Source organism: Aulonocara stuartgranti (genome assembly GCF_965226115.1).
Source record: "Aulonocara stuartgranti genome assembly, chromosome: 12".
In the NCBI taxonomy this organism is placed as follows: domain Eukaryota; kingdom Metazoa; phylum Chordata; class Actinopteri; order Cichliformes; family Cichlidae; genus Aulonocara; species Aulonocara stuartgranti.
Window position 1 is genome coordinate 21,273,447 of NC_138948.1, and position 26,868 is coordinate 21,300,314.

Below are 26,868 nucleotides of genomic sequence, written 5' to 3' on the forward strand. Positions count from 1 at the left end.
CCTTATTTGTCTCGACTGGTTCCTGGCACTGGTTCTCTATAATGCGATCATTATCTCTATTAAATATCTCCACAATCCCAGTTTGACTTTGGAAAATATTTCAGGTACAGTAAATGTACACAAACTTAAAACTTTCCACATTATTTTGGTTCTGGGTGCTTTAAATATTTTAGAAACGATGAACAAGCTACTAATAACGCCTTGTTTGAGTGAGTTTGAGTTTTGTCTTCTGAAATGAAGAGGAATGATCTTTGTTCTTTTTCCTGATCGTAGAGCTCCGGTGATGAATCTGCAGTGCTGTGGCTGGACCAAATCCAAGAGGCCATACTGACAGCCAACCAGGATGAAAAGGAGGCTCTCGCATGTATGTTCTCGTAAAGCCTGATTAATTCTTCAAATTGATCTGCGATTTGTTTCCATGAATAACTGTCACATAATGCCTTATAGATGCTCTTATCCAGTGTTTCTTGTTGCTATAGCGAGGCGGACGTAGAAATGAACTATTGAAAAAAAAAAAAACAATAAAAAATGTCAATGTAATTCATTTGATGTCTAATTCATTTAAATTTATTTTCCTGTACACTACTCAGTGTGTTCACATTGTACTTTTACTGTATACTGTTGTTTTATTTGACCCAATAGCGTTGTGAAGCTGACACCAGTGGTTTTTCTTTTTGCTTTGCATTGCTAGTGTCTGGAGCAGTAGCTCATATTAACAAGACAGTGAATGAGGGGGACTCCCAGAATACACTGGAGGCTTTGCAGGCTCCCAGTGTAGGGCTGAGAGCAGTTCTTCCTGAATGTGCTGACACGTACCAAGATGACCTTTCACAGAAACAAAGAGACGGTGCTGCCAAAGGTAACAGGATTTACATCTGTGGGACAGCAAGTGTGCTTTCTGTTCAAGAAACTCCAGTGAGAAGTTGAGAATTTGTGTCAGATTTACACCAACAGACTTTTTAAAAAGCACTTTCTGCTTTCCTCCAGGCAGCACTGATGGTGTGTGGGTAAAACACTGCATCAAGGACAAATATGACTATTTCTATAACCTGGAAACTGAACAGGGCACCTGGGAGGAGCCTGAAGGGTTTGAACAGAACAGCGGACATCTCAGTAAAGAAGAAATCCAGGTGCTACCCCTTGATTATAAAGCTTTAACATTTCCCATTGATTGGGCTGATTTCATTTTTACTTTAACAGTAGTGAGATTTGTTTATACTTGGATTGCATCTAAACAAACAATTTTCATGCTGCTGTGGGGTATTCTTGGTTTTTCCCTCAGAATGTGGTGACCTGTGTGACTGCTGAGTATAACAGGGAACAGCTATGGCTGGCCAATGAGTGCTTTGTGACCAAGCTGCAGGCAAGAGTCAGAGGTTACCTGGTCAGGAAGAAGCACGTCCAGAGAATGGAGTATCTGCATCAGCAAGAACCACATGTCATAAAACTGCAGGTAGCTTATAGAACCTCTATAAAGTGTACTTAGTAATTAGTCAAATATTCCTCGTTCCTGGATGTCTAGGGCTTATCCAAGCACAAACAAATCATAAGCAAAGGTAGCTATATACTTACATTAAATTACAACCACTGTACTGACTGCATATTTTTGTTTGCATCTTCTTAGAAGACAAACCAACAATGACAACAATGTCTTTAGAAAACTGATGTCTAAACTTCATGACTAAGCTTCATAAACTGATTTGTGGTGAAGCTGATGCCGAACTTGTTGCTTGTACATGTTTGTCTCAGTTTTTCCTTTTTTTGCAGGCTTGTTGGAAAGGTTACAAACAGAGGAAAGTGTATAAAGAGAGGATGAATTTGCTTCAGAAAAATGTTGCTTCCATTGTCAAGGTGATGAATTATTTTTGTTATGAATGACAGACTGAAACAGGAGAATATTAATTGGGATTTTTAACACTTATTAACACTAATTGACCTGTGAATAACATTAGCAACATAGCTGCTGCATCAAACGCCTGGTATATATATTTTTTTATAACTGTTTAATAAATACTTTATTTTATTTAGATCCAGTCTTTTGTAAAGATGTGGAAAGCAAAACGTGAATACAATCAGAGGCAACAGTTCTTCAAAGATCATGTAAGTAATACTTCATTGCCATTACTCAGGTGCAGGATTTGGGTTTGTTTTCATGCTTCCTAAAACTCTGATTCATTTTTGTGTTTAGGAAAAAGAAATTGTGAAAATCCAAGCTTTTTTGAAGGCCAACAAAGCCAGAGAGGACTACAGGACGCTAAGTGAGTCATAAAGAATTTAGATCTGCGTTTGAATATGAAATTATGGTCTTGATGCATGTTTCGCCAGTTTTAGAGGATTGCAACTTACAGCGAGTCACAAATTTTTGAACAACCACATTATTTGCAATTTTCTTCCCCCAATTTTTCCTCACAGTCAAGCCAAAAATATTGTTCAGTTCTGATGATAATATATATAATATGAAAAACACAGCTGACAAGCACAGACAGTAATATAAATGCAGAACATGATGAAGGATAAACTTGCAAATTGCATTTGTTGCTGACTTTATTTTTTACACCAACTCTCAGCTGGAGCCAAGGATCCTCCTCTGTCAGTGGTGCGTAAATTTGTCCACTTGTTGGAGCAGAGCCCTCTGGATCTACAGGAAGAGCAGGAAGTGACACGGCTTCGGGAGGAAGTAGTCACAAAGATTCGCTCCAATCAACAGATGGAGAAAGACTTGAACCTAATGGATATAAAGATTGGACTGCTAGTGAAGAACAGGATCACTCTGCAGGTTGCCGTCACCTCTAATTAATACGTGACAGGAAAACGGAAAGTTAATAAAAATGGGTTGAAATCATTTATAGTTTGAGTAAAATGTTGTTGACACTAAAATCTGAAGAAGTTTCTTTATCTATTATCCAGCCAAACTCCTATTTAACTTTGTTTCTTTGAAAAGGATGTTGTGTCCCATAATAAGAAAATGAAGAGCAAGAAAAATAAGGCGAGTAAAGATGACCCGACGGCAGGAGACAGACTCGGTATTAAGGGCCTGAGTAAAGGCAAAAGACGGAAACTCGAGGCCTACCAACATCTCTTTTATCTACTACAGGTATGAAAAATGTGTCTGATTTCTTTTCCACTCGCCCAGTTCGTGATATAAAACCAGTCATGGCATTTCAACTGAAAAGACTCAAAATACTGCTGGTCCCAAAGTTATTTGGAAGATATTTGTAGATAATTCGCAGATGCAACTTGTATAATTCATCCCCCGTGGGTTTTTTTTTTTTTTTTTTTTTTTTTTTTTTTTTTTGGGGGGGGGGGTATAGTGGGGGAATAGTGTCCAATTTCCACTACATTTGGTTCTAAACTCAATAGACAGTAAAGGACAACTTCAGTGTCACCAAACCATTGGAAAAGAAGCATTACTCTGCCTCATCAACTTTAAATGAACTCATTCAGTTTCACTTCTAGTCGCCTAACGCTGTGCTTGCTTTCTCTTCCATTATCTTTAGACCAATCCATCCTACCTGGCTAAGCTGATCTTCCAGATGCCCCAAAACAAGTCCACCAAGTTTATGGACACTGTGATCTTCACACTCTACAACTATGCCTCAAACCAGAGAGAGGAATACCTGCTGCTCAAACTCTTCAAGACTGCTCTAGAAGAGGAAATCAAGTGAGTATTGTGGCTCCATATAATGCTATACCATGAGAGTTCACTGTAGCTAGTTTACACTTATTTTACTCAATTATAACCTACTACTAACGGTAAATGAGTGCCTATAAAGTCCTTTACTATCTTCTCTGCGTGTCTCAGTTCTAAGGTGGACCAGATCCAGGACATAGTGACAGGCAATCCAACAGTTATCAAGATGGTGGTGAGCTTCAACAGAGGTGCACGTGGTCACAACACCCTCAGACAGCTGTTGGCTCCAGTCATTAAAGACATCATTGAGGACAAGAGCTTAGGCCTCAACACAAACCCTGTTGAGGTCTACAAAGCCTGGGTCAACCAGCTGGAAAGTGCTACTGGAGAGGCCAGGTAAGGAGACTGCCATCATACTTAGTTACCCCTGGCTTTTTGCACTTAAATATTTCAGGTATCAAATAAATTTTATTATGAGACAAAAGTAAGTAGAGTAAAAACAAATAACTTTGTTTCTCAGCTGTTTATTTAGTTCATGTGATAATTTTTTAAGTTTATTTTTTTATTTGTTTATTTTGTGTTTTTCTCATCTTGAAATTTCAGCTTTCTGAAGAAATTTTTTAAATGGCTTGTTATCCTAATTGAATTTTGAATTAGCCGGACGTATCCAGCATTTAAAATTCAGGTCAAAAAGCATAAAGCAGTGAACTTTACACATGCATCTTCTGCTGCCCCTTAGCAAGCTGCCTTACGAAGTGACTCCTGAGCAGGCCATGTCACATGAGGAAGTACGCAACAGGCTGCAGGCTTCCAGTCAGACACTGCGTTCGGCCACAGATAAGGTCCTGAACTCCATTGTGTCCTCACTGGATAATCTCCCGTAAGTCTTAGGAGCTGTCAAAGCCCAATTTCCTTTGTCTGCTCTGTGACTTTTCCTGGTTAAGTTCCCTGTATTGTATTGAACTGTTTAAAAGTTTTCTTTCATGCCATGATTTTTATTTGTAGTGTATTTTCTGGTCTCTTAAGTGTTTGTTGTTCAGTTTTGCTATGATGCAAGCGCTCATCTGGCCAGTTGTTTGTGCTTTGTGTGACACGAGTCCTACCATAGTAACCCAGTTTTGTGCCTCATCGATCTTCACAGTCTAGAGTGTATAGACCACTAGATGGAGCTGTTATGCAATTTAAAATCTTAAACATTAAGGTACATACTGAAGACACTGAAAGCCATCAATACTTGCAGTCATTAATGCAGATATTGATGCATCAGATGCATTCCTTATCATGAGCTTGTTTTTGCCATGTAGTATGTGAGTGCATGTTTGTGCTTCATGTCCCATCAATGCTTTGTGTTTTGCATGTAGTTATGGCATGAGATACATAGCTAAAGTTCTGAAGAACAGCCTCCATGAAAAGTTTCCAGATGCCTCAGAGGATGAGCTGTTGAAGGTATCAAATGTCTAAATATATACATATATATGGTGTGTGTGTGTGTGTGTGTGTGTGTTTGTTTGTTTGATTTCCATAGTCATGCATGGTCTTCTCTATAGGTCTTATTATTGTGATCCTGCTGAGGTAAGAGAAAATAATACTTTTTTAAAAAATGTCAGATTGTAGGTAACCTGCTGTATTACCGCTACATGAACCCAGCCATTGTGGCCCCAGATGGCTTTGACATCATTGACCTGTCAGCAGGAGGGCAGCTCCACCAAGACCAGCGGCGTAATCTGGGATCAGTGGCAAAGATGCTCCAGCATGCTGCTGCCAAGAATCTGTTTGAGGGCGAGAATGCACACATGACGCCCATGAACAACTACATATCACAGACATATGAGAAGTTTAGGTAAGGAGCGGAATACACGGCACAAATCTGTACTCTGATTTGTCTATGGAGATAATTTAGTTTTGGTCAATGTAGATCACTGATAATACGGTAAGCTTTTCATCCAAAACAACATGATAAAAGTGTGATGGAGGAAGAACCAGTTTCTTTCCGATAACAAAGAATGGTAAACCCTGGAGATGAACGTGTTTGGCCGCGTTAAGCTGACATGGTGGAAGTAGAGGGAATCCTGGCAGCAGAAGCCAGCCCGCTGTGCCGTGTCAGCAGTTCGGACATGCGTGTCTACAAAATCAACCAAATTCCAGACTGACTAGAGCAAACTAAATGGGAGAGGCTGGGCGGCTATGTGCTGTTATCTGCCTCACTTTGTGTTTGACTCATCATTTCTGAAAATCGCGATAAATCTCAGTCCATTTACTGGAAAAGGTCAATATGAACTGCTAACCTTGCTGAGGAAAACAATACAGAGCACTTCACAGGAAGTTCATGTTCATGCTCTGGAAGAACTAATAACAGCTGATTTCTGTCCAGGTTATTTTTCCAGTCGGCGTGTGATGTCCCTGAACCAGAGGAGAAGTTTAATATTGACGAATACTCGGATATGGTGAACTTAAGCAAACCCATCATCTACATATCAATAGAGGAGATCATCAATACACACTCGGTAAACCCAAGCAAAATGATAAAGATTCTTCCTGCTACTCCTGAGGATATAATTAAACTTTACATGATTCATACTTAAATGACTTGCCCTGTCTCTCCATGCCCCTGTCTTGCATGCTTGTACATGCTACAAACTGTTATTGGAAACAGACATTCTTACTGTTGCTGCTACTAGAAAATATATTATTGAGATTACATTGATATTAGATCTAGCAGGGGTTTATATTTTGCTCCAAGCTCAAAGTTTAGTTTTTAGAATATGTTATATGTACGTTATGTCCCCTTATCATCATCACCACTTGACATCCTGTTTCTTTCGTTATGTTTCCAGAACACTTCCTTTCAAAGGGGTTAGTATTGAGGATGTCAGTAGGTTCTGGCCAGCTGTGTCTTTTTGCCATCTGTTATAAATGGAAATGACTTTCCTGTTGAATTTGACAGATGTTCCCTAAAGTTTTGTTTCGTACACTGAGGTAGTTCAAATATATGAAGAAAAGCAAAATCCCAGCTGAAAAGGGGATGTGATTTTTACCTACAAATAAATGTACTGTTGCATATGTAGGACTGAGCTGGATGTTGGAAACCAAACAGTCACAGTTTCATACTTGTGGTATGTATTAAGGCGCTGACTGTAATAAAATTTAGTAAGAGGACGTTTAAGAGCTGTTTGCTATATCCTGCTTCTGCTCTCCGTTTACTGGAAAATCTATCAAGCTTCATCTCAAAATGTTTAATATGTTCAATGACTAATTTTATGTGAACATTTTAAACTTTCGATGTGACTAATCAAATGTGTGTTTGTGCAGCTGCTTTTGGAACATCTGGACGCCATCTCTCCAGAACGCAATGACTTGCTGCATGAGCTGCTACAGGACCTCGGAGACGTCCCTGATGTAGAGGCATTGCTCGGTACGCTCAAGTAAACCTGTATTTTGATTAATCACAAGTTAGTCACAGGTTGACTGAAATCTGTACTGCTTTTTTTCCCAGGTGAAGGAGCTGTTGACCCAAATGATCAAAATAGGGAGAGTGCTCTGAGTCAGCTGGCGAAGACCGAGATCTCCCTCACTCTAACCAGCAAGTTTGAGCTGCTGGAAGGAGATGACAGAGACTTAAAGACCCTCAGTACAAAGTAAGGTTGTCACTGGAGGATGCTGAGACAGACACTCCTGTGTGTCCAGTAACAGACTTTAATCCTTAGGCTTTAGGTGTTTAGCCCTGTAATTGGTATTTAAAGCAAAACTTTGACGCTGAATTACACTCCTTCAGAAATCTTCTACATAGTTTGGTATTGCCTATATGATGCACTGCACTTAACCCTTCTTGACACATTGTGCGTTTCTTTGTGGCTATCTTTCAGTTGCATGTCTTTCCTGCTCTTCTATCATATCCTGTTCCAAAGGAAGGAGTTTCGTGGTCTGGCTTATCTTGCCTCTAACGCATTGTTGGTTTTGTCTTTATTCTCGGACACAGTTCACAGCTAGTGCAACAAATGGTAGTCCAGACATTTAAAATAAACATTGCAAATGTGTCTGAATTTTTGTATTTTTTTAAAAGTTGAACATACCGTGCTATCAATGCTGTGAAAGTCTGTTATAAGACTCAAGCTCCTTGGGATAATATACAGTATATAATTTTTTAATTTAAAATTTTTTTTTTTTTTTGAAGGCGATTAACATTCTGTCCTGTATTGAGCGTTCATCTTACATAACAGTCCTTATAGAGCCAAAAGTAATCACATTTTTCTCTGCGCTTGGCATCAGTTCAGTTGTGTTTTATTCATTTAGCACCAAATTTCAACAACAGCCACTTCAATGTGCCTGCAGAGTCGGAGAAAACCCCCAATAATCAGACGGCCATAAATAACCAAGAACTTGGTGACAGTGGGAAGGAAAAACTCCCTTTTAACATCAGGGAGGGGCCGCCATCTGCTAATGGAGAAGAGACAAAAGTCATGCTGTGGAGGGGAGCCAAGGTTTAATAATAACTAGTGATTAAATGCAGAATGGTGTATGAACACACAGGGTGTGAAAAGCCCCCCAACTTAATGATACATTTTTAAAGTGTTAGCATGCTAGTTAGCGCAGTAGGTGTGAGTAAAATGTGGGTGTGTGCTCTGGTTACTTCTGTACTTGGTGGTAACGGATGTTACACTAATTAACATAAGCACATATTTGTGACTTTGGTGAGGTGAAATAAAACAAAAGCTAATGTGTCACATCTGATCTTTGTGTGTGTGTACATCAGGACAAAAAAGCTGATTGTGGATGTGATTCGGATCCAACATGGAGAGACTTTACCTGAAATTCTTGAGACTCCAGCCACTGCAGCACAGGTGATCTACATTTCTCAGCTTGTTTTTCCTCTATATATACCTGCCAGCTACTTTCATTCATCAAAGGAGCATATTCATTTGATTTTTTTTTCTTTGCCTCTCAGTCTAATTAATTATGTTACTTCGTATGCGACTTATTCCTTAAGGAGTCAGAGCATACTAGGATTGTTGAGCGCAGGGCAGTCCAGGATGCTCAGACACCAGAGGGTCTGAAGAGCAGCCCAGCGCTTTTGGAGGACAGCCAGTTACCGCTCGAGCAGAAGAAGAGGAAGATTATCAGGAACCTTCGTAACCTGGAGCAGGCTGGCCTTGCTACTGCAAGTAACAAATACCAGGACCTCATCAACGAAATATCAAAGGTTCATAAGCAGCTCTTTTTCCCAGCTAAAGATGCAGACCCACATTCTGTATTTGTGAAGCTAAAATGTGTATTTGACAGGACATCCGATACCAAAGGCGCTACAGACAGAGGAGGAAGGCCGAGCTCGTGAAGCTCCAGCAAACTCTGACTGCCCTTAACTCAAAAACTGCCTTCTACCAGGAACAGATGAACTACTATGATGCCTACATCAAGACTTGCCTGGATAACCTAAACAGGAAGTGAGTTGTATCCTAATTTATAACAAACCTCATTAGGGTAAAGATGGATGATTTTAGCTTGTGATTCAATGGTAACACATGTCCCTTGGTGTGTTTGTATGGTCCAGGAATTCACGCAGATCTATAAAACTGGACGGGAAAGGGGAAGATAAGGGCAGTAAGAAGTGGAAGCCCCAGTCTCTGAAGTACACTGCAGCAAAACTGCACGAGAAGGGAGTCATCCTGGAGATAGAGGGACTTCAGACCAACCAGTGAGTTCAGTTCTTCACATGTCGAAAAGGGCTTGGTACTAACATCCTTCTTACATATCATTACATGTCATTTTACATTGCAGAAGCTGTTAAACACATTTAGTGTTTTTATTTAAACGATTTATATTTGTTTAAATTGTTATTTGTATCACCTCTGTCAGTGCGCCCCAGGGCGGCTGTGGCTACACTGTAGCTTGCCATCACCAGTGTGTGAATGGGTGGATGATTGTGTATAGTGTAAAGCGCTTTGGGGTCCTTAGGACCAAGTAAAGCGCTATACAAATACAGACCATTTACCATTTATATTTATCATTTGTTCAGTCACATCTTGGTTATTTGTCTGTTAACCGTACCTTACAGTAAACTTGGCTGTAAGGTACAAAAGTTACGGTTTCCCAACACCAGACGCTTTTTGGTGCTTGATTTCATGTTATTTGTCGTTATACAAGCAGAGCTGTAACTACACTACAGTATAAAGAAGGAAAAGGCAAATATAATATAATGAGATGATTATAAAATAGCAGCATAATAGTGTTTTACAGTACTGGTATTCTATTATTGGCAAAGTGCTGGTTGATGGTGTTTTCTGATCCAGTCACTGTGTATGACACCTCGGTGTATAGCTCTATGTCTAATAGAGTGCATTTGATAAAGTGCTTAAGAGCCAGAGAGACGATAGTTTAACAGATTTACAGTCCGGGGAAGGAAAAACAAATGTTAAAGTGCAAGCCCTGAGACACCGGTACTGTTTCCCCCCCTGTGAAATGATCAAACAGACTATTGTGAGTGGGGTCATAGGTGATGTTATCCAGATGCTATATTTTAAATAAATGTGATGGCAGGAAGCTGGGTACCAGCAGTGTGCTCACTTGCTTTTACTGCCAGCTGCAGCGCCCTTTGGTCAGCAACAGTGCAGGTACCGTACCACACTGCTGCAGAGGTGGAAGTTGTCAAAATGTTTGCCTTTTTCAGCCTCAGAAAGTGGAGGCTTTATTCGTCAGGTCCTCAGCGATAACGGCAAGAAACGCTTGTTACCTGCTCAACCTCGGTGTCATTGATGAGAACGAGGTTGTCTACATTTTGTTGGACTTCATGTAATCAACTATCAGTTTTTTGATCTTTTTTACATTAGTGGTCAAGAGCACAATGTAAGCAAATGGATCTCTTGTCTGTGGGCCGTCTCTCATTGTTATGGAGTCAGTCAAACGTCTGTTTAGAGCTTCTCCAACATTTCAGCTATAATTTCAAACGGACTCTCATCCTCTCACACATCTGGTGTCCACTTTTGTTTTTCTTATCTCTCAGGTTCAAAAATGTCATGTTCGACATTTCACCCACTGAGGAAGTTGGAGACTTTGAGGTGAAAGCCAAGTTTATGGGGGTCGAGATGGAAAAAGTCCAGCTTCATTTCCAGGTAAACATTTCCCTTCAGAAAACTCACTCGTCAACACTTAATCCTGGTGACAAATGGTTGAATTTCCCTTTCTTCTCTATGGACTACTGGCAGGAATAGTCATGGAAATAAGCCAGCACAGCATGAGCCTGACTTAAGAAAGAACTTAGTGATGTGTTTTATTATGATATCATTTGTAGCGTATTTGTAGCACCAGCGCATTAACAAGTCAGTTTGATGTTGGCAGGATCTCCTTCAGCTGCAGTACGAAGGTGTGGCGGTCATGAAGATGTTCGACAAAGCCAAAGTGAATGTCAATTTACTCATCTTCCTCCTGAACAAGAAGTTCTACGGAAAATAAAGGAGAGAAAAAACAGAGTTGGGAGAAACCTGGTCGTGCCTTTGGACTGTACTGAGTTTGTTGAACAGCACAAAAACGTCACGCGGTGCCGTGATTTGTTTCTTCTGCCTATAATTTGATGGATCGCACCAAAATGAAACTTTATCGTTCACTTTGTGTCCTATATTTTTTTTCTTTCCCACGTGATTGTAAATGTAATATATTTTGAAGAATTCAATTGTGATGTTCATGTTTCTTGTTCAAAAGAGAGAAGTTTGATGGAAATGTCAGACGAACCAGTACGGTCTTATTTCAGAAACTGGAGCGGCGCAGCCTGCATGGCTGTATGAAATAATGTAGTGCCTTTTTAATGAAAGAATTTAAAGACACATGTTTTTAATTAATAAACATTTGAACATTTTAAAAGCTATATGTGATGTATTTTTATAAGTGTTGTTGCTATATAATTGATGTCTAATGCTTAAACAATATTCATAATAAATTGCACATCCCAAACCTTTTCTCCTTCTTCTTATCGTTATTATTACTATTATTATTATTATTATTATTATTATTATTATTGGTAGTAGTTGTTTTGGTGCTTTTGTCATGCATTCATATTCAGTGATGTGCTTTTCCCTTTGGTCTGGCAACCTTTGACCCTGTTGGAAAAACCTACTTGGGCTTTCGTTTGGCTTGAAGATCCACGCCGCTGTGACATTACTCATGGTTTTTGTTAAATGATAGGAAATGTTCAGCTGGAGAGGAGGTGGAGTTTCCTGCCTTTAATAACAGCACTTTCAGCAGCTCTTCAGCAAACATAATTTCCACTCTCCTGCTAAATATTTGGAGGATTTACAGTAAAGCCATGTATCACCTCTTAATTTGCTTGTTTGTATTTTCTGTTCAAAGCTCTGCGCTCCCATCTGGAAATGGTAAGTAATTTTCCTAAGACTTTAAGATGATGATGATGATGATGATGATGTCTACAGTTTGCCTTGTACTCTCTTGGCGCTCGAGTAAACTTTACGTATTTGTATCTCCCCCAGAAACACATGCAGGATCGGTTTAAACATTTACTTTTAACTAGATCACTGCGCAGGAAGGAGTGAATGAATATATTTATTCTTAGAGCAATTTAACTAGGAAAAAAAACATCCAACATGTCATCTGACAAATATACAATCGGAATTAAATACTGGCCCTGAATGTTTGTGGTAAATTACTTTAACCCTTAGAGGCTGCTAAAAAATTTAAAGAAAAAGCCCATACACTAAAGCAACAACAAAGCTCAACAATGTTCTGTGAATAAATAAATAGGTAAGATAATATAGTGACATTTGATTCTCTTTGCACTTCAAGAGACTCGGTGATGTCACTTCCTTGGTGCTCATGTCAAAAACATTTTATTTTGTAGCAGGTAAATTGTATAGCGTTACTGGGTTCAAAGCAAACTGGAGGATGTGTAAATATTGGTACTTAAATTTATTTATAGTTAAAAATAATGTGCGTATAATTGTATTTTGGCACTAAAAGTTGAGTTATAGTTACATTTTCTATACATTTAAAATCAATTAAATTGTAGTAATGGTCAGTGGGGACACGGAAACGTGTGATCTCTACTGGTTAGTCAACTAATTAATACAAAAAAGTTTTAATTTTATTTATTTATTTGCAGTATTTTATGACAAAACACTTGTTTGTTTGTTTGTTTTTAATGAAAATGCATTCATGTATTTTGAGTTAACCTTTGGGTAAGAATCACACTCATGATATGGATGCATGTAATAAATGTATTGGAGAGTTTATTTTACTTAACCGGACTTTCTAAAATAATATCGGGGCATTAGGACGAGATTGAACCTGATAGATGCATTTAACAATCTGATCAGATAAAAAAAAATCTGCTTTTCCAAACTGCTCCTAGTGTAAATGTTTTTAGAGTGTTGTGCATCCCTTTGGCGTAACCACATTTCTGCTTCATTTCCCTGTTTCTTTTAAGGCTCCACTCCCTTTTTGCGGACTTTTTCTGGCCACTTTGTAATGGTTGGAGATGATGCAGCAGACTACCTAGACCTGTCACTCTTAGATGATGAAGGCTCAGGATCGACGGAGTCCAGAAAAGTACACCCCCCTCACCCCCATCATCCCCGGAAGCACTATTATGTCTCGGAGGAGACCAAAGCATTTCTCGAGGGTGGCTTGGCCACACGTTTCATCCCCGCCGTTTACATCTTCGTCTTCATCATCAGCGTGCCCCTTAACCTTCTTGCCACGGTGATGTTCGTGCGCCAAATCCGTCCCAAGAAGCCGGCGGTGATCTACATGCTCAACCTGGCCTGTGCTGACCTGCTGTTCGGGCTGCTCCTTCCCTTTAAGATCGCCTACCATTATCACGGCAACAACTGGATCTACGGATCCTTCATGTGCAGAGCCGTCACTGCTGCCTTCCACTGTAACATGTACTGCTCCGTCCTGCTTGTGATGTGCATCAGCATTGACCGTTTCCTGGCTGTGGTTTACCCCATGAACTCGCTCATGTGGCGCAGCCCTCAGACGGCTTCAGCTGTGTGCGCGGCTATGTGGCTCTTATCCCTGGGAGGAGTGTGCCCCCTGCTGATCTCAGAACAGACCTTACATGTATCGTCGCTGGGCATCACCACATGTCATGATGTGCAGGACGTAGGAAAACTACAGTCTTACTATCTTTACTTCTTCCCCATCTACTCCTCTGTGTTCTTCTTCATCCCTTTCATATTCACAGTTGTCTGCTACGTACGCATCATTCAGGCTCTGGCTGAAGCCAACGTGGAGAACCGCTCCAAGAAGACTCGCGCTGTGGTGATGGCTGTGGTTGTCCTGCTGGTGTTTGTGGTCTGTTTCACCCCCACCAACATCATCCTCATGGTTCACTACGTTCAACTGGCGCACAAGGCTAGCAACAGTTCTTACCAGGCATACCTGCTCTCCATGTGCATAGGAAGCTTCAGCTGCTGTCTGGATCCGGTCCTCTATTACTTCGGGTCCTCTCAGTGCCAGAAGCAGGTGGTGACTCTGCTCAGATGCAGGCGACCGGGACAGGGAGGGATCGGCTCACACACAAGCAGCACAAGAACCAGCAAGTTGACAGAGAGCAGCAGATCGTGCAAAATGGAGAGCGTTCAGACTGAAATGGGGAGCCATTACAGCAGGCTGATGGCTTAAGACACGAGGACTGAAAAACTGTTCGGCTCTCAGCCATATCCACACTTTAACAGATTACTTCTGTGTTTGCTCGAACTGTTTGTTATCAAGAAGCGCATGAGGTGGATTAGATGAAATATGAAACTTGATGTGGTGCCGACTTTAGACCCCAGTGGTAGTGCTGGGTTTATTTGTATCAGAACAAGCACATTGGTAGCATCAGTGTGTACATGCAAGCAGTTATCTTCTGTTATTTTATAGTCATAAAATGTAATCACCACTTTGACAGTGTGGAATATATTGGATTCATTCCACAATAAGAAAACCATTTTAACAATACCTTTTTATTTTATATTCAACACATCTGTGTTTCCAGTGAATAATGGGTATGACAGTTAGTGCACTGTTAATAAAAACAGTTTTAATAACTGTGTTATGATATGACAAAAACAGCTGTCGATGTGGTTTTCCCAACACGATGCCGTTACAGTGAGTAAATATTTAAAGGAGATTAAATCATTTATAACTTTGCGTCCTGGCATTCATGACGTCAGAGCATACAGACGGCACATACGACGACACTGTATGTATTTTCTTTTAATGCATGCAGCTTTGTGGATCTCGTTGCCTCCTCTTTATTCCTGCGTGCTCTCCTTGTCATCAGGGCACAGCTCTGCAGGAAAAAGAGAAACAAAATGTGACCGTTTCCCTGAGCAGGATGGAGAACGGTGGCCTCATTTCCTCACCATGTGCATTGTATTTTATGGATTCGATCCAAAAATAATGAAGACCTAAAAACTATTGCACTTAAATATGACATTTCGCAGGGCAGAATCTCCACCCTGTGGGAGTTAAAACTCTGTCGTTGGAGGTTTTTGGATAGCTGCTGACCTGTTTTGCCATCATAGCTGTGGTAGTCATCTGGGAAGTTCAAGCAGCCAACTTGATTTTTGAAAATTTCCACATGTTTTGGATCAATTTTTCCTGTCCTCGCTGCAAGCAAAGAGAGAATGTCAACATCCAGGTTGCAGCCCTGACTTGATGTGCTGAGAAGTGCAGGACTCACTGAACTGCAGGATGTATCTGCCAGTGACGTCCCCATTTCGGAAGGTGTCGGTCCACAGGAGGCAGTCAGAGCAAGTCTGCAGGATGTGCCCTTTGTGGTCTGACAGATTTTCTTTCAAAGTACAGTGTTGGGTTATTTTACGAGAAATCTATTGTCTGTTGTGAAGACAAATTCATCAATCTGTAGCTCACTCACTGCGAAATGTGGTAGCAATCCCTGAGATGGTTGCATTTACCTCCCCCGTGATGCACCGGTTACTGAGAAACAACAAGGCATGGCAGAATCTGGCTTTCACAACTAAATTTAAATGTTTCGCTTTTAATACTGAATTGCATTAAATACATAAGTCTGTTTAACATATTGAAATAACATAATCACCAAACTCACAAGCAGTGATCTCCCCATCGCAAAGTCACAGTCTGATCGCTGGAAGTCGGGGACAAGTCTATCCAGGAGCTTTTCAGAGACTCCAGTGCTTTGTGGTACTGTTTGGGGTCGCCAGCTCCCATCACATAAATCCATTTTCCAAACACCTTGATGCACAAAAAAAATAAAAATAAAATAAGGTCCTTACATGTTTTAAAAAAACTCCAGCATCATTGTTGTAAATACGACAGAGAAAGCAAACACACTAGGTGACTTACCTGTTTGGGGTCCTCTGGCATAAAAGGCTTTACGAGCTCCTTACAGTCAGGTGCAGATGCAGCAGCCAGTGCAATGAGAGACAACAGGAATACAACAACAGGCAGAGCCATGGTCAGCCACAGGGATGTTTGCCGAACCTGTAACAGAAAACGTCTAACTCTGATTCATTTTCCCTCCGGGCTTCACACAAAAAGTTGTTTCTGTGTGAGTGCTAATCCTGAAGGAGGGGGAGGAGAGGGTCTGGGGGTGGAGGGGCTTTCTGCAGGCCCAAATGCACCAGAGAAGGTTTCCTAATGACCATGCATGCAGTTTTCTTCTTCTTTCCCCCCTCTTTTTCTTCTCAGCACTGAAAGGCGAGCTCAATAGCCCTCTGTTGCCCACGCCACTGCTCCTGAATGAACTCAGGCAAAGTGCCACATCTTGTCTTGGGCTGTTGAAATCTTTCAAAAAGGACCTGGAGCAGCTTTTCTGCAGCAGAATGAAGGATGTTTCCCTGTGGGGGCGTTCTGGACTCTGTGTGGTGACGGTTTAAGAGTTTAACATCTTTTCTCTTCCCTCTAACACTGATGTTATTCAGTAACAGTCTTTGTTGATGCTTTGGGGAACAGCAGTGTGATGGTGATCAGAAAATAAATGACTAGAACACAGACGGAGAAGTTAGAGCCCTTTTTATTTGCCGCGCACAACCAGTGGGAACTAGATTCGTACAAATACCACTAAAAGGATTTAAACTGGGCATTTAGACTTGATTTTTCTTAGCTCGAAAGACAACATAGTGTATTAAAAAGTTATTATGCAGCACAACATTGTATGGCAGCACATATAGATCACACTACAGCACTATTTAGTACATTTAAAGAAAGATTTATCTGGGTGTTTACAGAGCTGTGGCCCTCTTTGCTCTACTTTACTGCACATTAGGCTCTATCTCAGGTTGCTCTTTCTCTGTATTCTTGACGCCAGTTGACGTGGTCGCCCTGCCATCAGGACAAAGATCTGAAGGAAGAGGAAATCACAAAATGAGAATAGTGTTTGATGGTCACACTGGATGCTGGAAACACGCCTAAATGGTGGCTGACCTTTGCTTGTAAAGTGGTACTCTGAAGGGAATTTAAGACATTCTGCCTGGTTCTTGAAGGTCTCCAACTCAGAACCCTCCAGAGCACCGGTCCGTGCTTTTCAAGAAAGAAAGAAGAGGACGGGAAAAGAAAGGTGGTTATTTAAAGCAGTATGTGCTAAATATTAAGCTGTGTGTTGCTGCTAAAATACGAGATGAAGGTTTGAAAAACGACTTACTGAACAGGAAGAAGTATCGCCCCTTTGACTTGCCGTCAGGGAGAAGAGTGGTGTCTTCAGACAGGAGGCAGTTGCTGCAGGTCTCATAGTACTTCCCGTCATGATAGGAAGTGTGACCATTGATGTTATCTGTGGAAAAAAAAAAAAACTAAACATAACTCTGACTGTAACCCCCAGCGATTAAAAGAAATGAAACCTGCGGCACACATCACCAACTCAGTGAGTCAGAGCAAAAATACCACACATACAGGTGGTGTGACTTGTCATTCCTGAGATGGTGGCGTTCGCTATGCCCTGAAGACATTTATTTTCATTCCTGTGTTGAGATAACAACAACAACACTTTACTATACACTCTCAACTGGACCGCATCAGTATGTTCACACATGAAACACACGACACTCACAGGCGGTCAGCCCAGTAGATGGTGATGACTCCGCTCTCCGAGGACGCTGACACATCCAACCAGGAGCTGTTCACTGACAATATGTCGTCCTTCAGGCCCGGATCGTCCCAGGATGCCACGTGAAGCACCCACTTCCCATAAATCTTCCGGCACACAGAGAGAAAAATAAAATGCAAATGACTCTCATGACTGTTTCTGTTAGATGTGACCAGACTTTATTTCTCAGCAGAATAAAACTTTCTCTCATAGCCTGGTTAGAGAAAAAGCGTTGTGAAAATGTATTACATTATTGTTTTACTCTGCTGTGACTACAGACATGGCATTTGGCTTCCCCAAAAACATGGATTAACCCAGAGGTAGGTGAGTCCCTTTCCCTAAGTTAAAAATAAATAATCATACAATTTTACTTTGCAGCTCTTCTAAATCATAATTTTTCTGCTTTATAATCAGTGAAAACTACTGTGTTGGAATCTAGTAGGGGACACATTAATGTAGCTTACATGCAAGATTCAGTAGAAGTGCTCGATGCACATGGACGCAAGCTTCCAGCTATTACTGACCAGCTGAAACTTTCTTTGGTTTTTAAAAACTCCAAGGAACATTTGCTTTATGCTGTTGCAACAGTAAACAGACCGTGCAGTTTCTCGGGGAACTGCAGTGGGATGGTTGCTAAAAAAATGAAAAATGTCCCATGCTGTACTCCAACCAACGGCCTTCAGCACACAAAAGACAGACAAGGAAGCAGTAACTGTGCCACTAAGAGACCTTGTCTAAATCTACTTAAAAAGTGAGTGAGATTAAAATCAGTATTAAAATTATCTGTAAAATATTTCAACCTGCAACCTCATTACATACAGCAAATAGCTTGCTGCTGTAGGGTGAACACACATGTTTGACGCTGTAAATAGTAAATTGTAAAAATGTGTTTACAGAGAAGCAGAGAAAGAGAAAAAAATGTCCCATGCTGACATGAACTGATGACCTTCAGCATACGAGGGAGAGGCCAGCAAAGTGATAAGTATGCCACTGAGGACAAGCAAGCAGGACCGTGCCAACCAATCAACAAATGATATTCGAATGAGTGAGGGTGTGAAATGAGAGCAGTGACCCCGTCTCTCTGTCTATCACAAAATGACGTATATAAAATGGGAAACAAAAGTGGTATTCATCTGTTTAAAAAACTGTTAGCATCCCAAGACATGGCTCTACCTATCTATGGATTTTGGTGTGTGTAGACCTTAAAGTGAGGTCAGGGGAGCGAGTTAAAAAAGCTTGGGGGGATTTTTGTCCAAAACTGGTTGGAGATAATAAAGAGGGAGTGAACGGGAGTTCAAAATGCCATTCCTCTGAAACAAACGGCTCCGGTTCAAGAAGTATGCATGTGTGGGAAGGGCTTCTTGAAAAGAAGACAAGCGTAGCTGTTTTGAAGATAAAAGGATGGCTGAAGGGTGAAAATGATGGTCACAGCGACAGGTTAAACCGAAAATTTTCAGGCGAGCTTTGATGCTTTTCGCACTCTGACCTACTTAGTTTTCACTGTTGCTCTGCAATACACATGAATGGGGGAGGGATTTGAGAGATATCTTTGTGACATCTTTGAAAAATAATTTAAAGACCTTAGAAGTTACTGTGGAAAAATGCGATATTGTTTTTGGCACATTCGTGATATTCATCGTGGTGTGACAACGACGTCTGAATGGGCAAATGACGTGAAAGAAAATGGGTCCAGAGGAAGGAGAGTGACAGCAGAAAAGTGAGAGAGTGCTGCCTCTCCATTCAAAGTCAATGGGACTTTATTAATAGAAAAAGTGGAATATTTCAGGAACTGCATGAAAATTTTGAAATCTGAATAGAAACACGCAGGACACGAGTAAGCCCGTCGTTTTGGCGTATGAACAGTGTGTCTACGGCAAATGATGTGCGACTAGTTCGCGGATGAAGAATAATAAGAATAACATATACTGGGATCTTTACTTTGCAACAATCCCACCAATAACACAAGATTCAGCTATTCAGTTCACATTAATATGCATCACTGTTATGACTGCTTCATAACAAATGGTTGCTCATACTCACGGGGCTGTGGCTGTCCAGCACCAGAGGCTTGACCAGCTCTTTACAGTCCGGTTTAGATGCGACGGCCAGGGAGGCGAGAGCCAGCAGAACTATAACCTGCTGTGCAGCCATGGTCCAGACAGCAGGCGGCCAGGGAGCAACACTAACCTCAGGGACCCCACTGCCAGCTAGAGCCTCCTCAAAGGGAACTGAGGGACATGTTTTGTAACAGTGGGTTGGGCCACACACACACACACACACACACACACACACACACACACACACACACACACACACACACACACACACACCAAGCTGTGCACCCATCACTCCACAGGACATTATGTTGACTTATACTAATTTCATGCAGACTTATGCCGAACCAAGCCATAATAACACTTACTGTAAACTAATATATGTTGTGAGGAAATGCTTTCTGTCACCATGACGTGACTTTATAATCACATTAATAATTCTCCCTCTCTTTTCCTTCCTCTGGTTTCAGGAGGAGTCTTTCACTTGATGCATCCAGTCAGTCGGGCTTGTGTCCCATTTATCTTGTTATATAACAGCCAGCTGGCAAAGTCTGAATAGGACCTCCATCCCCTCCATCTTTCAGTATGCGAGCACCTCCTTGCACAGCCTCTCTCACACTAAACAAGGCATGAAAATAAAAAGAAAGACACACACACAAACACTCATCTGTTTTTTTAACATGTGCAATGTCTTTGTGACAGGGGATTTTTAGTGTAGCTCTCCCCAAATTTGGTTGAATTCCAAGCAGAGATACACTGAGCCCCTTCACTGTAGTCCTGACAAATGAGCCCCTTTGGAATGACCTCTGACCTCAGTGGGGTCCTCTATTCATGTCAGAGGGATAAAACACAGCCAAACTATTGACTAGCATGGATTTTAACTGTGGGTGGACGTGCCAATCCTTTTTCTCCTTGATATCAAATATTTAGCTAATAAATGCATTAATATTCTCTACTTCATACCTCACATTTCATAAAAGACTATTCCTGCACAAAGGACACATTAGTAGTTCAGAAACACTTATAATAACCACCATACAAATTTCTCCTTCTTTTTTCCAGCTGCTGTGGCATTTTCTCCCTTGTTGTGGTAACTAACTTTGCTTATTTACAGATTAACCTTTACAACCTATTCTAGTTAAATTTGACCTTGTTTGACATTTTTCATCAGTAAAAAAACCCCTAAATGTCATTCTTTTATCCTGACATTTGATGGCTTTTCCTTCTGAGTGAAGGAAAATACAAACAATTTAAAATACAAATACAATTTTTTTGTATCCATTCAGATACAAAAAATCAAGAAAAATTATGCTTTTAGGGAATCTTGAAACTGTATATGCCACGTCTGTGTGTATTTTTAATCGGACAGTGGTGACACTGAGTTCAAGGAAGACCTCAACACTGCCATGAGAAATGAACTCAAAGGACTTTCTTCCTATAACTCTCATTCACACAATACGTCTCTCTATCCATAACCTAACATTCACATACTCAGAAGACAGAGTTCAGTATCTTGTTCAAGAATGCTTTAATGTCCAGACCAGAGAAGCCAGTGATCGAACCACTGACCTTCTGATGGGTAGATGCTCAACCTCCTGAGGCAGAGCCGCCCAAACATGAGAACAGTCTGCGTTCTCAAATCTCTGAGCGCAGTTTCCTGCAGGGACAGACACACACTGGTCTTTGAAGGATTATGAGAGAACCTCCATCCCATCATCTTCCACTCATCTAATTCTGGGTTGCAGAGGGGCTGGAGCCTATCCCAGCTATCACAGTACACCCTGGACAGGTCACTTATCAGTCGCAGGGCCTTAGTTAAAGTGTGACTTGTAGTTAAATGCTCTTTGAGTGGTACAACTAAAAAAAGGACTACATGAATATGAGTACATTTCAATTGCACCTGCAATGTAACAAAATAAAAACCAATTAGAATAGCTCTGAATGCACATAATAGTTTGCAATATGCAAGATTTGAGTTCTACGTGTTAATTAATGTTGATATTTATAGATGGTAGTTAAGAGGATTTTTAAGTATTTTTAAAGATATAGCAGAGTGGACAGTGTTTAATGCCTGTAATGGTTATACATGATTATATATGATAAATCCCAACAGCTCTAGTTCTACATTCAATACAATATAATTCAGTCATTATAGCTTTTTGTTTTCATGTCTTGGGTAACACGGAACATGATAGTATGTAAAAACAGAGGGTTTTCTCCAAAAACAAGAGTTGTACATGTCAGGGGTTGTGTAGCGGAGAGGAATGTGAGGCTCCTAACGTAGACATGCAGGGGCAGGTGGTGGTGAACAAAAATCGAGCCATTTATTCAGGCTGAAAATAACATGACATCAAAGAAACACACATAAAATACAAAAGGGGACTGAAAAGATAAACGTCCTGGAACCTAAACTGGGAATCAACACTAGGGCCAGGGGGCACAGGAGCTGGGAGACACAAAACTTGAAATGCTGGAAAGGATGAAGGGAGACTGAGACAATATATACATAGGGGGGTTGTTAGGGGAAGTGGAGACACATGGGTTAAAATACACTGCTGAACTGACTCTAATGAGACAAGGAAGCTAAACTTAAGACAACCTCCTGAAATAAACCATGAAAAATAACTAGACACAGCAGCGAAGGGGCGCAGAGAATGACAGAAACTTAGCACAGGTTACACAGACAAGACAGGATAAACTCCAGTACTACATACACAATACTCACGACTATAACCATGGACAGAACTAGAGAATAAAAACTAGTAGGACTCAAAATAAAAGGTTACTATAAATAACAAACTCAACCTACAAGAGATGTAATATAAGTTCTAGATAATACATGTAAAATGTATACTTAAGAATCAGTCTGGAGATATTTAAACAGAACTCGAAATCTGACAAACACAGAAAAATCTACTGTGAAGTCGAGGCACTCTACCTGTTTCCCAAATACAGCAAGGTTACCAGATACCATACCACTTTTTTAAGCACTTTTAAAAAGAACAACAGGGCTGAAAAAATAAAATCACCCATATAAAATAAATCATTAACATCAACAGAATATTCAGGTTTTTATGTTTGAGTTTACAGACAAGCAGCCACAGAATGACAGACTTCGAGAGATTTATACAGCTTCACAGTTCTGACAGTCGTTGCAGAAACAAACATTTCTACTGAAAGTGACTTGGGTTAGGTTTAAAATCACATTGTCAAAATATATCTCTGCTGAGGACACTGTCCCATTTCTGTGATTAATCACACTCAGTATTAATCCGATATTCTTTATCTGCTTATTGGTGCGGCCCTCCACAACAGTACTGGTTTCTCTTCTCATGTGACCCCTTGGGAAAATGAATGGCTGACCCCTGCACCCCCCCCCAGTCTAGATCAGAAAACAGAGTGAGCAGCAAAGTCAGACAATAATGAAGAGGCATGATGAGAAGTCAAACGACGGCCAGCTCCATACCAGGACTGCTGAGCTCCTGTGGGGAGGCAGGGATGACTTCAGTGGAGGTTACATAAGAGAGGGGGTGGGCAGAGGGGCTGGTTGGACTATGTAATAGGATTGTGTAAGGCTGGTTTCAAAAGAGATAATGCTTCATTTGGTGTTTGTTGGTGATGCGTGTATGCGCGTGCTAAATGGTAAATATTAAAGGTTAGGTTTACTAAGTGGGCTAAGTGGGGAAAATTAGCATAAGGCTGCAATCACAAATATGGTAGATCATTTTCAAAACTTGCCACTTCTTGTTTCTCAGAAATAGCATTTCAATTCAGACCAAGGAGATGCAGCTGAAGGAGAATCCATACATTCATCCAGCTTATCCCAGCTGTCACAGGGCAAGAGGCAGGGTACACCCAGGACAGGTCGCCAGTCTGTAGCAGGGCTTGAAGGAGAATCAGTATTTGATTTTGTTGTTGTTTTAAAAAAGGCTAACTTTTCAGTTAGGAATTGCTGGCTGGGGTCGCTGTTCCTTGGATGAATCTCTCAGGTGGAGTGCAAGATGCATCCAGACAAGGCCTGCTGTATCAGCATGATGTGCGTTTAACAGGTATAATGTGCAGAAGAACATAAAACAGTATTCACCTTCAGAAAGGCGTTTACTATCTTTACCACATACTCATCACTTATTTATTTTTTTGGCTAACCACCACACTGCAGTATGGTGTGATGGTGATTATCACTGTTGCCTCACAGCAAGAAGATCCTGGGGTTGACTCCACCATCTGGCCAAGGCCTTTCTGTGTGTTGTTGTTATCTTTGTTTGCGTGGGTTCTTTGCAGGTACTCTCGGTTCCTCCCACAGTCCAGAGACATGTAGTTAGTGGGGTTAGGTTAATGCGAATGTGAGTGCAAATAGCTGTCTGTCTCTGTGTTAGCCCTGCTACAGACTGGTGACCTGTCCAGGGTGTAACCTGCCTCTTGCCCTATGGCAGCTGGGACAGACTCCAGCCCCCCTGCAACTTTGGTAAGGATAACCAGAAGAGAATCAATTTTTCTTTTTTTTTTGCATGCTGATAGGTGGTTAATATCACGTACTGTAAAATCCACACACCAATTTAAAACTCCACAGACAGTGCAAAACTGTCAGGATGGGACATAAAGGCCAATGATGGGAAAATATAGGAAGGGAGGGGCTTTGAAGGAAAAAAGCCCAAGTTTTAGTTATAAATTCGCAGGAAAGACTTGCCAAAGTTTGACCAATAGACCGGATTTACACGAAACAGAAGAAAGCAAACACAGTTTCTTTCTGTAAATCTTTATGTGAATACAAGACAAATCAGAAATCACAGTTTACTGCATCTTCTAGTAAATGTAAAATCAGTCTTGCACCTATTCATACACAAACAAAAAAAACCCAGCCAGAGTTAACACTGTTACAAACTCCTTGTCCTGGACTGAACCCACCGCAAGATGAAAGAGCGCTTTCTCCACATCTGTCAGCACATCTGTGATACACATCTGAATACACACTTCAAACACTTGAGTAATTTCAGGTTACAGGATAGATCTGAGAGATCGAGTGAAAGGAGCTTAAATGTGTTTTTCTCTATTGTTCTTCCCGTCTTGCATCTGTTACAGCTTCACTTTCATATGGACACAGATCTGAAACAAAGGAAGGAAATCAAACTGATGAGTCACTGTTTACATTAGATGTACTGCTTACTGTTTGCGTGGATGGTGAACGCATCTCACCTGTAGTGTTTGCAAAGTATAAATCTAGTGTGAAGTTGAGGCACTCAGCCTGTTTCTTGAGGACTTCGAGATGAGAGGCCTCCAGTGTCCCAGTCTTTGCTGGAGGTAGGGGATGGCAGTGTTAACATTATTTTCAACAGAGTGGCAAAAACAATAAAAAAAAAAAACAGTTTGAAACTAATTATTAACATTACAGAGTCCTAAAAGTTGGACACATATGGACACAGACAGGCAAATGCAACTCACTGAAGATCCTGAAGCCTCTGCTTTTTGTGGTTTCGCCGCCGACCTCTGACACCAAGTGGTCTGTCCAAAGCATGCAGTCGGGGCAAGTGGCCAGATGCTTGCCAATATGCTCATGAGTGGTGGAGTTATAGTAATCTGTAAGATACAAATTAGATGGTTGCCATGTTGTTTTACATCACAGTGACTATTTGATAATGTGAGTATAACAACATGTGATCTCTTACACGTGTCTGTGGAAGAGTTTCCTAAGAAGGTGGCATTGACACTTCCATGATAACATTTTCCATCCCTGTTAAGGAGCAGGAAAAAAATATATAAGCACATGAAAAAACAAAGAAAAAAGTCAAGAGGTCAAATTACGTAACTCATTTGATGCCTCAAAGCAGGGGTGTCAAACTCATCTCATTACAAAACTGTAAACCTTGTTAAAAGCCCCAAATTTATGCCCTCCTTCTCATCTTCCTAAATTGTCCACTGGACTGGATTTGAGCCTTTGCTAGGCCGATTCTGGCCCACGGGCCTTATGTTTAACACCCCTGCCTTGAAGGTAGTACAAATCATTTAGAAAATATTGACAATTACTCTTTGTGTCCGAAGCGACTGAGCATGTCTTCACTGTCAGGTATGGGAGTCTGTTCGACCCAGAAGCTGTGCAGAGTTTTAAGCTCTTTTAATTGCTCTTTGCTGTCTGATGTTCCAGCGTAAAATATCCATTTTCCCCAAAGCTAGAGAAAGAAAAAAGAAAAAGTAAATTCAACTTTCAAAGAGATTCACAGCAGGTTCTAAAGAACCAGCATTTCTATTGAAAACAGAAAGGAGTTTACCATCTTTACCACATGCATAAACATGATCATCACTTGTTTCTGTGATCATATATAATAATAAGTTTATACATGCAAAATCACCAGTGGGACCTTTTTAACCATCCAAGGTCAAGTCTGTTTTGTTTTTTTGTTGTTTTTTTTTTGCTAGAGCTAGGAGCATCAGCGATGATGATTCAGCCCTCAGGGATTTAAAACAATTTAAACTCAGATCTGCTTCATGGTGAATGTCTCTGCTGAGGACACTGTACCTTGCTATGATCCTCCACAGGCTTAATGAGTTCTTCGCAGCCTGGATCAGACGCACCAGAGAGCGAGAAGAGAGCCAGCAAAGCCAGGGAACAATGAAGGAACATGACGACAAGTCAAATGACAGGCAGCTGTATACTACTGCAAGACCACAACAGCTGGACTCTTATAGGGAAGGTGCAGCGGGGAAGTTATATAAGACAGGAGGTGGTCTTTAATGGGATTGTGCAATATTGGTACAGATAAGGATAAAGCTTTAATTTTTTTTTATCTGTGGTGTGCGCGCGTTTGCAGAATAACAAAATGGAAAACAGCAAACAACATGAATGTGCTGCATTCCTGCAAAAGCTTCTCACAGACATGTGAAACAGATATTCTCTTTATCCGTCAAGTATGAAGTGAGCAGCAGCAAAAGTATTTGACAGATTTGGGTAGGGTGGCACAGAAATAAACTATTTCACAATCACCATCTGTTGCAGCCTGGAATTGCCAGTTATTGCAGAACACTGGAAACTTACTGGAATTTCCAGGGTAGCGTCAGCCAAAACACAGAAAGTACAAATAAAGCAGATTCCTGAAAAACAAAAGCAAGCATAGCGTGTCCTTTTGTAGATTTCAGTT

The 26,868-nt window shown here is 40.8% G+C and overlaps 5 protein-coding genes across 7 annotated transcripts in view; 2 read left to right on the top strand and 3 right to left on the bottom strand.

Moving 5' to 3' along the window:
- The window catches only part of iqgap2 (IQ motif containing GTPase activating protein 2), a 38,683-nt gene extending 27,110 nt beyond the window's left edge, over window positions 1-11,573 (top strand). For all 3 annotated transcript variants that reach the window (XM_082553659.1, XM_082553660.1, XM_082553661.1), the window contains 23 exons: window positions 274-364; window positions 692-859; window positions 988-1,130; window positions 1,283-1,453; window positions 1,768-1,851; window positions 2,029-2,100; window positions 2,189-2,258; window positions 2,568-2,776; window positions 2,942-3,094; window positions 3,498-3,661; window positions 3,803-4,027; window positions 4,371-4,511; window positions 4,993-5,077; window positions 5,239-5,471; window positions 6,003-6,135; window positions 6,941-7,043; window positions 7,125-7,266; window positions 8,382-8,469; window positions 8,616-8,828; window positions 8,909-9,069; window positions 9,177-9,320; window positions 10,626-10,734; window positions 10,961-11,573. In XM_082553659.1, coding sequence (XP_082409785.1) covers window positions 274-364; window positions 692-859; window positions 988-1,130; window positions 1,283-1,453; window positions 1,768-1,851; window positions 2,029-2,100; window positions 2,189-2,258; window positions 2,568-2,776; window positions 2,942-3,094; window positions 3,498-3,661; window positions 3,803-4,027; window positions 4,371-4,511; window positions 4,993-5,077; window positions 5,239-5,471; window positions 6,003-6,135; window positions 6,941-7,043; window positions 7,125-7,266; window positions 8,382-8,469; window positions 8,616-8,828; window positions 8,909-9,069; window positions 9,177-9,320; window positions 10,626-10,734; window positions 10,961-11,074 — 3,216 coding nt within the window. In that variant the 3' untranslated portion in view covers window positions 11,075-11,573. The remainder of the gene's footprint in view (window positions 1-273; window positions 365-691; window positions 860-987; window positions 1,131-1,282; window positions 1,454-1,767; window positions 1,852-2,028; window positions 2,101-2,188; window positions 2,259-2,567; window positions 2,777-2,941; window positions 3,095-3,497; window positions 3,662-3,802; window positions 4,028-4,370; window positions 4,512-4,992; window positions 5,078-5,238; window positions 5,472-6,002; window positions 6,136-6,940; window positions 7,044-7,124; window positions 7,267-8,381; window positions 8,470-8,615; window positions 8,829-8,908; window positions 9,070-9,176; window positions 9,321-10,625; window positions 10,735-10,960) is intronic.
- A 245-nt stretch (window positions 11,574-11,818) lies between these two features.
- Window positions 11,819-14,767, top strand: f2r (coagulation factor II (thrombin) receptor). The gene is made up of 2 exons (XM_082554154.1): window positions 11,819-11,988; window positions 13,056-14,767. The coding sequence occupies exons 1-2, from the start codon at window positions 11,922-11,924 to the stop codon at window positions 14,255-14,257; spliced, it is 1,269 nt and encodes a 422-aa protein (XP_082410280.1). The 5' UTR covers window positions 11,819-11,921; the 3' UTR covers window positions 14,258-14,767.
- On the bottom strand, window positions 14,605-16,481 carry LOC309718681 (uncharacterized protein). The gene is made up of 6 exons (XM_082554156.1): window positions 15,947-16,481; window positions 15,690-15,835; window positions 15,498-15,559; window positions 15,303-15,413; window positions 15,128-15,229; window positions 14,605-14,909 (listed from the first exon to the last, which is right to left on the bottom strand). The coding sequence occupies exons 1-6, from the start codon at window positions 16,055-16,057 to the stop codon at window positions 14,872-14,874; spliced, it is 570 nt and encodes a 189-aa protein (XP_082410282.1). The 5' UTR covers window positions 16,058-16,481; the 3' UTR covers window positions 14,605-14,871.
- A 117-nt stretch (window positions 16,482-16,598) lies between these two features.
- LOC309718680 (uncharacterized protein) lies at window positions 16,599-19,930 on the bottom strand. Its single transcript, XM_082554155.1, has 6 exons — window positions 19,725-19,930; window positions 17,649-17,791; window positions 17,492-17,559; window positions 17,244-17,372; window positions 17,027-17,122; window positions 16,599-16,943 (listed from the first exon to the last, which is right to left on the bottom strand). The coding sequence occupies exons 1-6, from the start codon at window positions 19,833-19,835 to the stop codon at window positions 16,855-16,857; spliced, it is 636 nt and encodes a 211-aa protein (XP_082410281.1). The 5' UTR covers window positions 19,836-19,930; the 3' UTR covers window positions 16,599-16,854.
- Window positions 19,931-24,478: 4,548 nt separating this feature from the next.
- On the bottom strand, window positions 24,479-26,431 carry LOC309718838 (uncharacterized protein). Its single transcript, XM_082554431.1, has 6 exons — window positions 26,250-26,431; window positions 25,760-25,902; window positions 25,402-25,466; window positions 25,178-25,312; window positions 24,932-25,030; window positions 24,479-24,841 (listed from the first exon to the last, which is right to left on the bottom strand). The coding sequence occupies exons 1-6, from the start codon at window positions 26,352-26,354 to the stop codon at window positions 24,786-24,788; spliced, it is 603 nt and encodes a 200-aa protein (XP_082410557.1). The 5' UTR covers window positions 26,355-26,431; the 3' UTR covers window positions 24,479-24,785.
- Window positions 26,432-26,868: the final 437 nt, after the last annotated feature.

Bases quoted from the DNA above. Each gene is read 5' to 3' on its own strand.
- f2r (XM_082554154.1), top strand. From the start codon at position 11,922: ATGTATCACCTCTTAATTTGCTTGTTTGTATTTTCTGTTCAAAGCTCT. The intron at 11,989-13,055 runs GTAAGTAATTTT...GTTTCTTTTAAG, and splicing joins TGCGCTCCCATCTGGAAATG to GCTCCACTCCCTTTTTGCGG.
- LOC309718681 (XM_082554156.1), bottom strand. From the start codon at position 16,057: ATGGCTCTGCCTGTTGTTGTATTCCTGTTGTCTCTCATTGCACTGGCT. The intron at 15,836-15,946 runs GTAAGTCACCTA...TTGTGCATCAAG, and splicing joins TGCCAGAGGACCCCAAACAG to GTGTTTGGAAAATGGATTTA. The intron at 15,414-15,497 runs GTGAGTGAGCTA...GTACTTTGAAAG, and splicing joins GATTGCTACCACATTTCGCA to AAAATCTGTCAGACCACAAA.
- LOC309718680 (XM_082554155.1), bottom strand. From the start codon at position 19,835: ATGGCTGCACAGCAGGTTATAGTTCTGCTGGCTCTCGCCTCCCTGGCC. The intron at 17,123-17,243 runs GTAAGTCGTTTT...TTTCTTGAAAAG, and splicing joins GCGATACTTCTTCCTGTTCA to CACGGACCGGTGCTCTGGAG. The intron at 16,944-17,026 runs GTCAGCCACCAT...CTCTTCCTTCAG, and splicing joins GTACCACTTTACAAGCAAAG to ATCTTTGTCCTGATGGCAGG.
- LOC309718838 (XM_082554431.1), bottom strand. From the start codon at position 26,354: ATGTTCCTTCATTGTTCCCTGGCTTTGCTGGCTCTCTTCTCGCTCTCT. The intron at 25,031-25,177 runs GTGAGTTGCATT...CCCTACCTCCAG, and splicing joins CAGAGGCTTCAGGATCTTCA to CAAAGACTGGGACACTGGAG. The intron at 24,842-24,931 runs GTGAGATGCGTT...CCTTTGTTTCAG, and splicing joins ATACTTTGCAAACACTACAG to ATCTGTGTCCATATGAAAGT.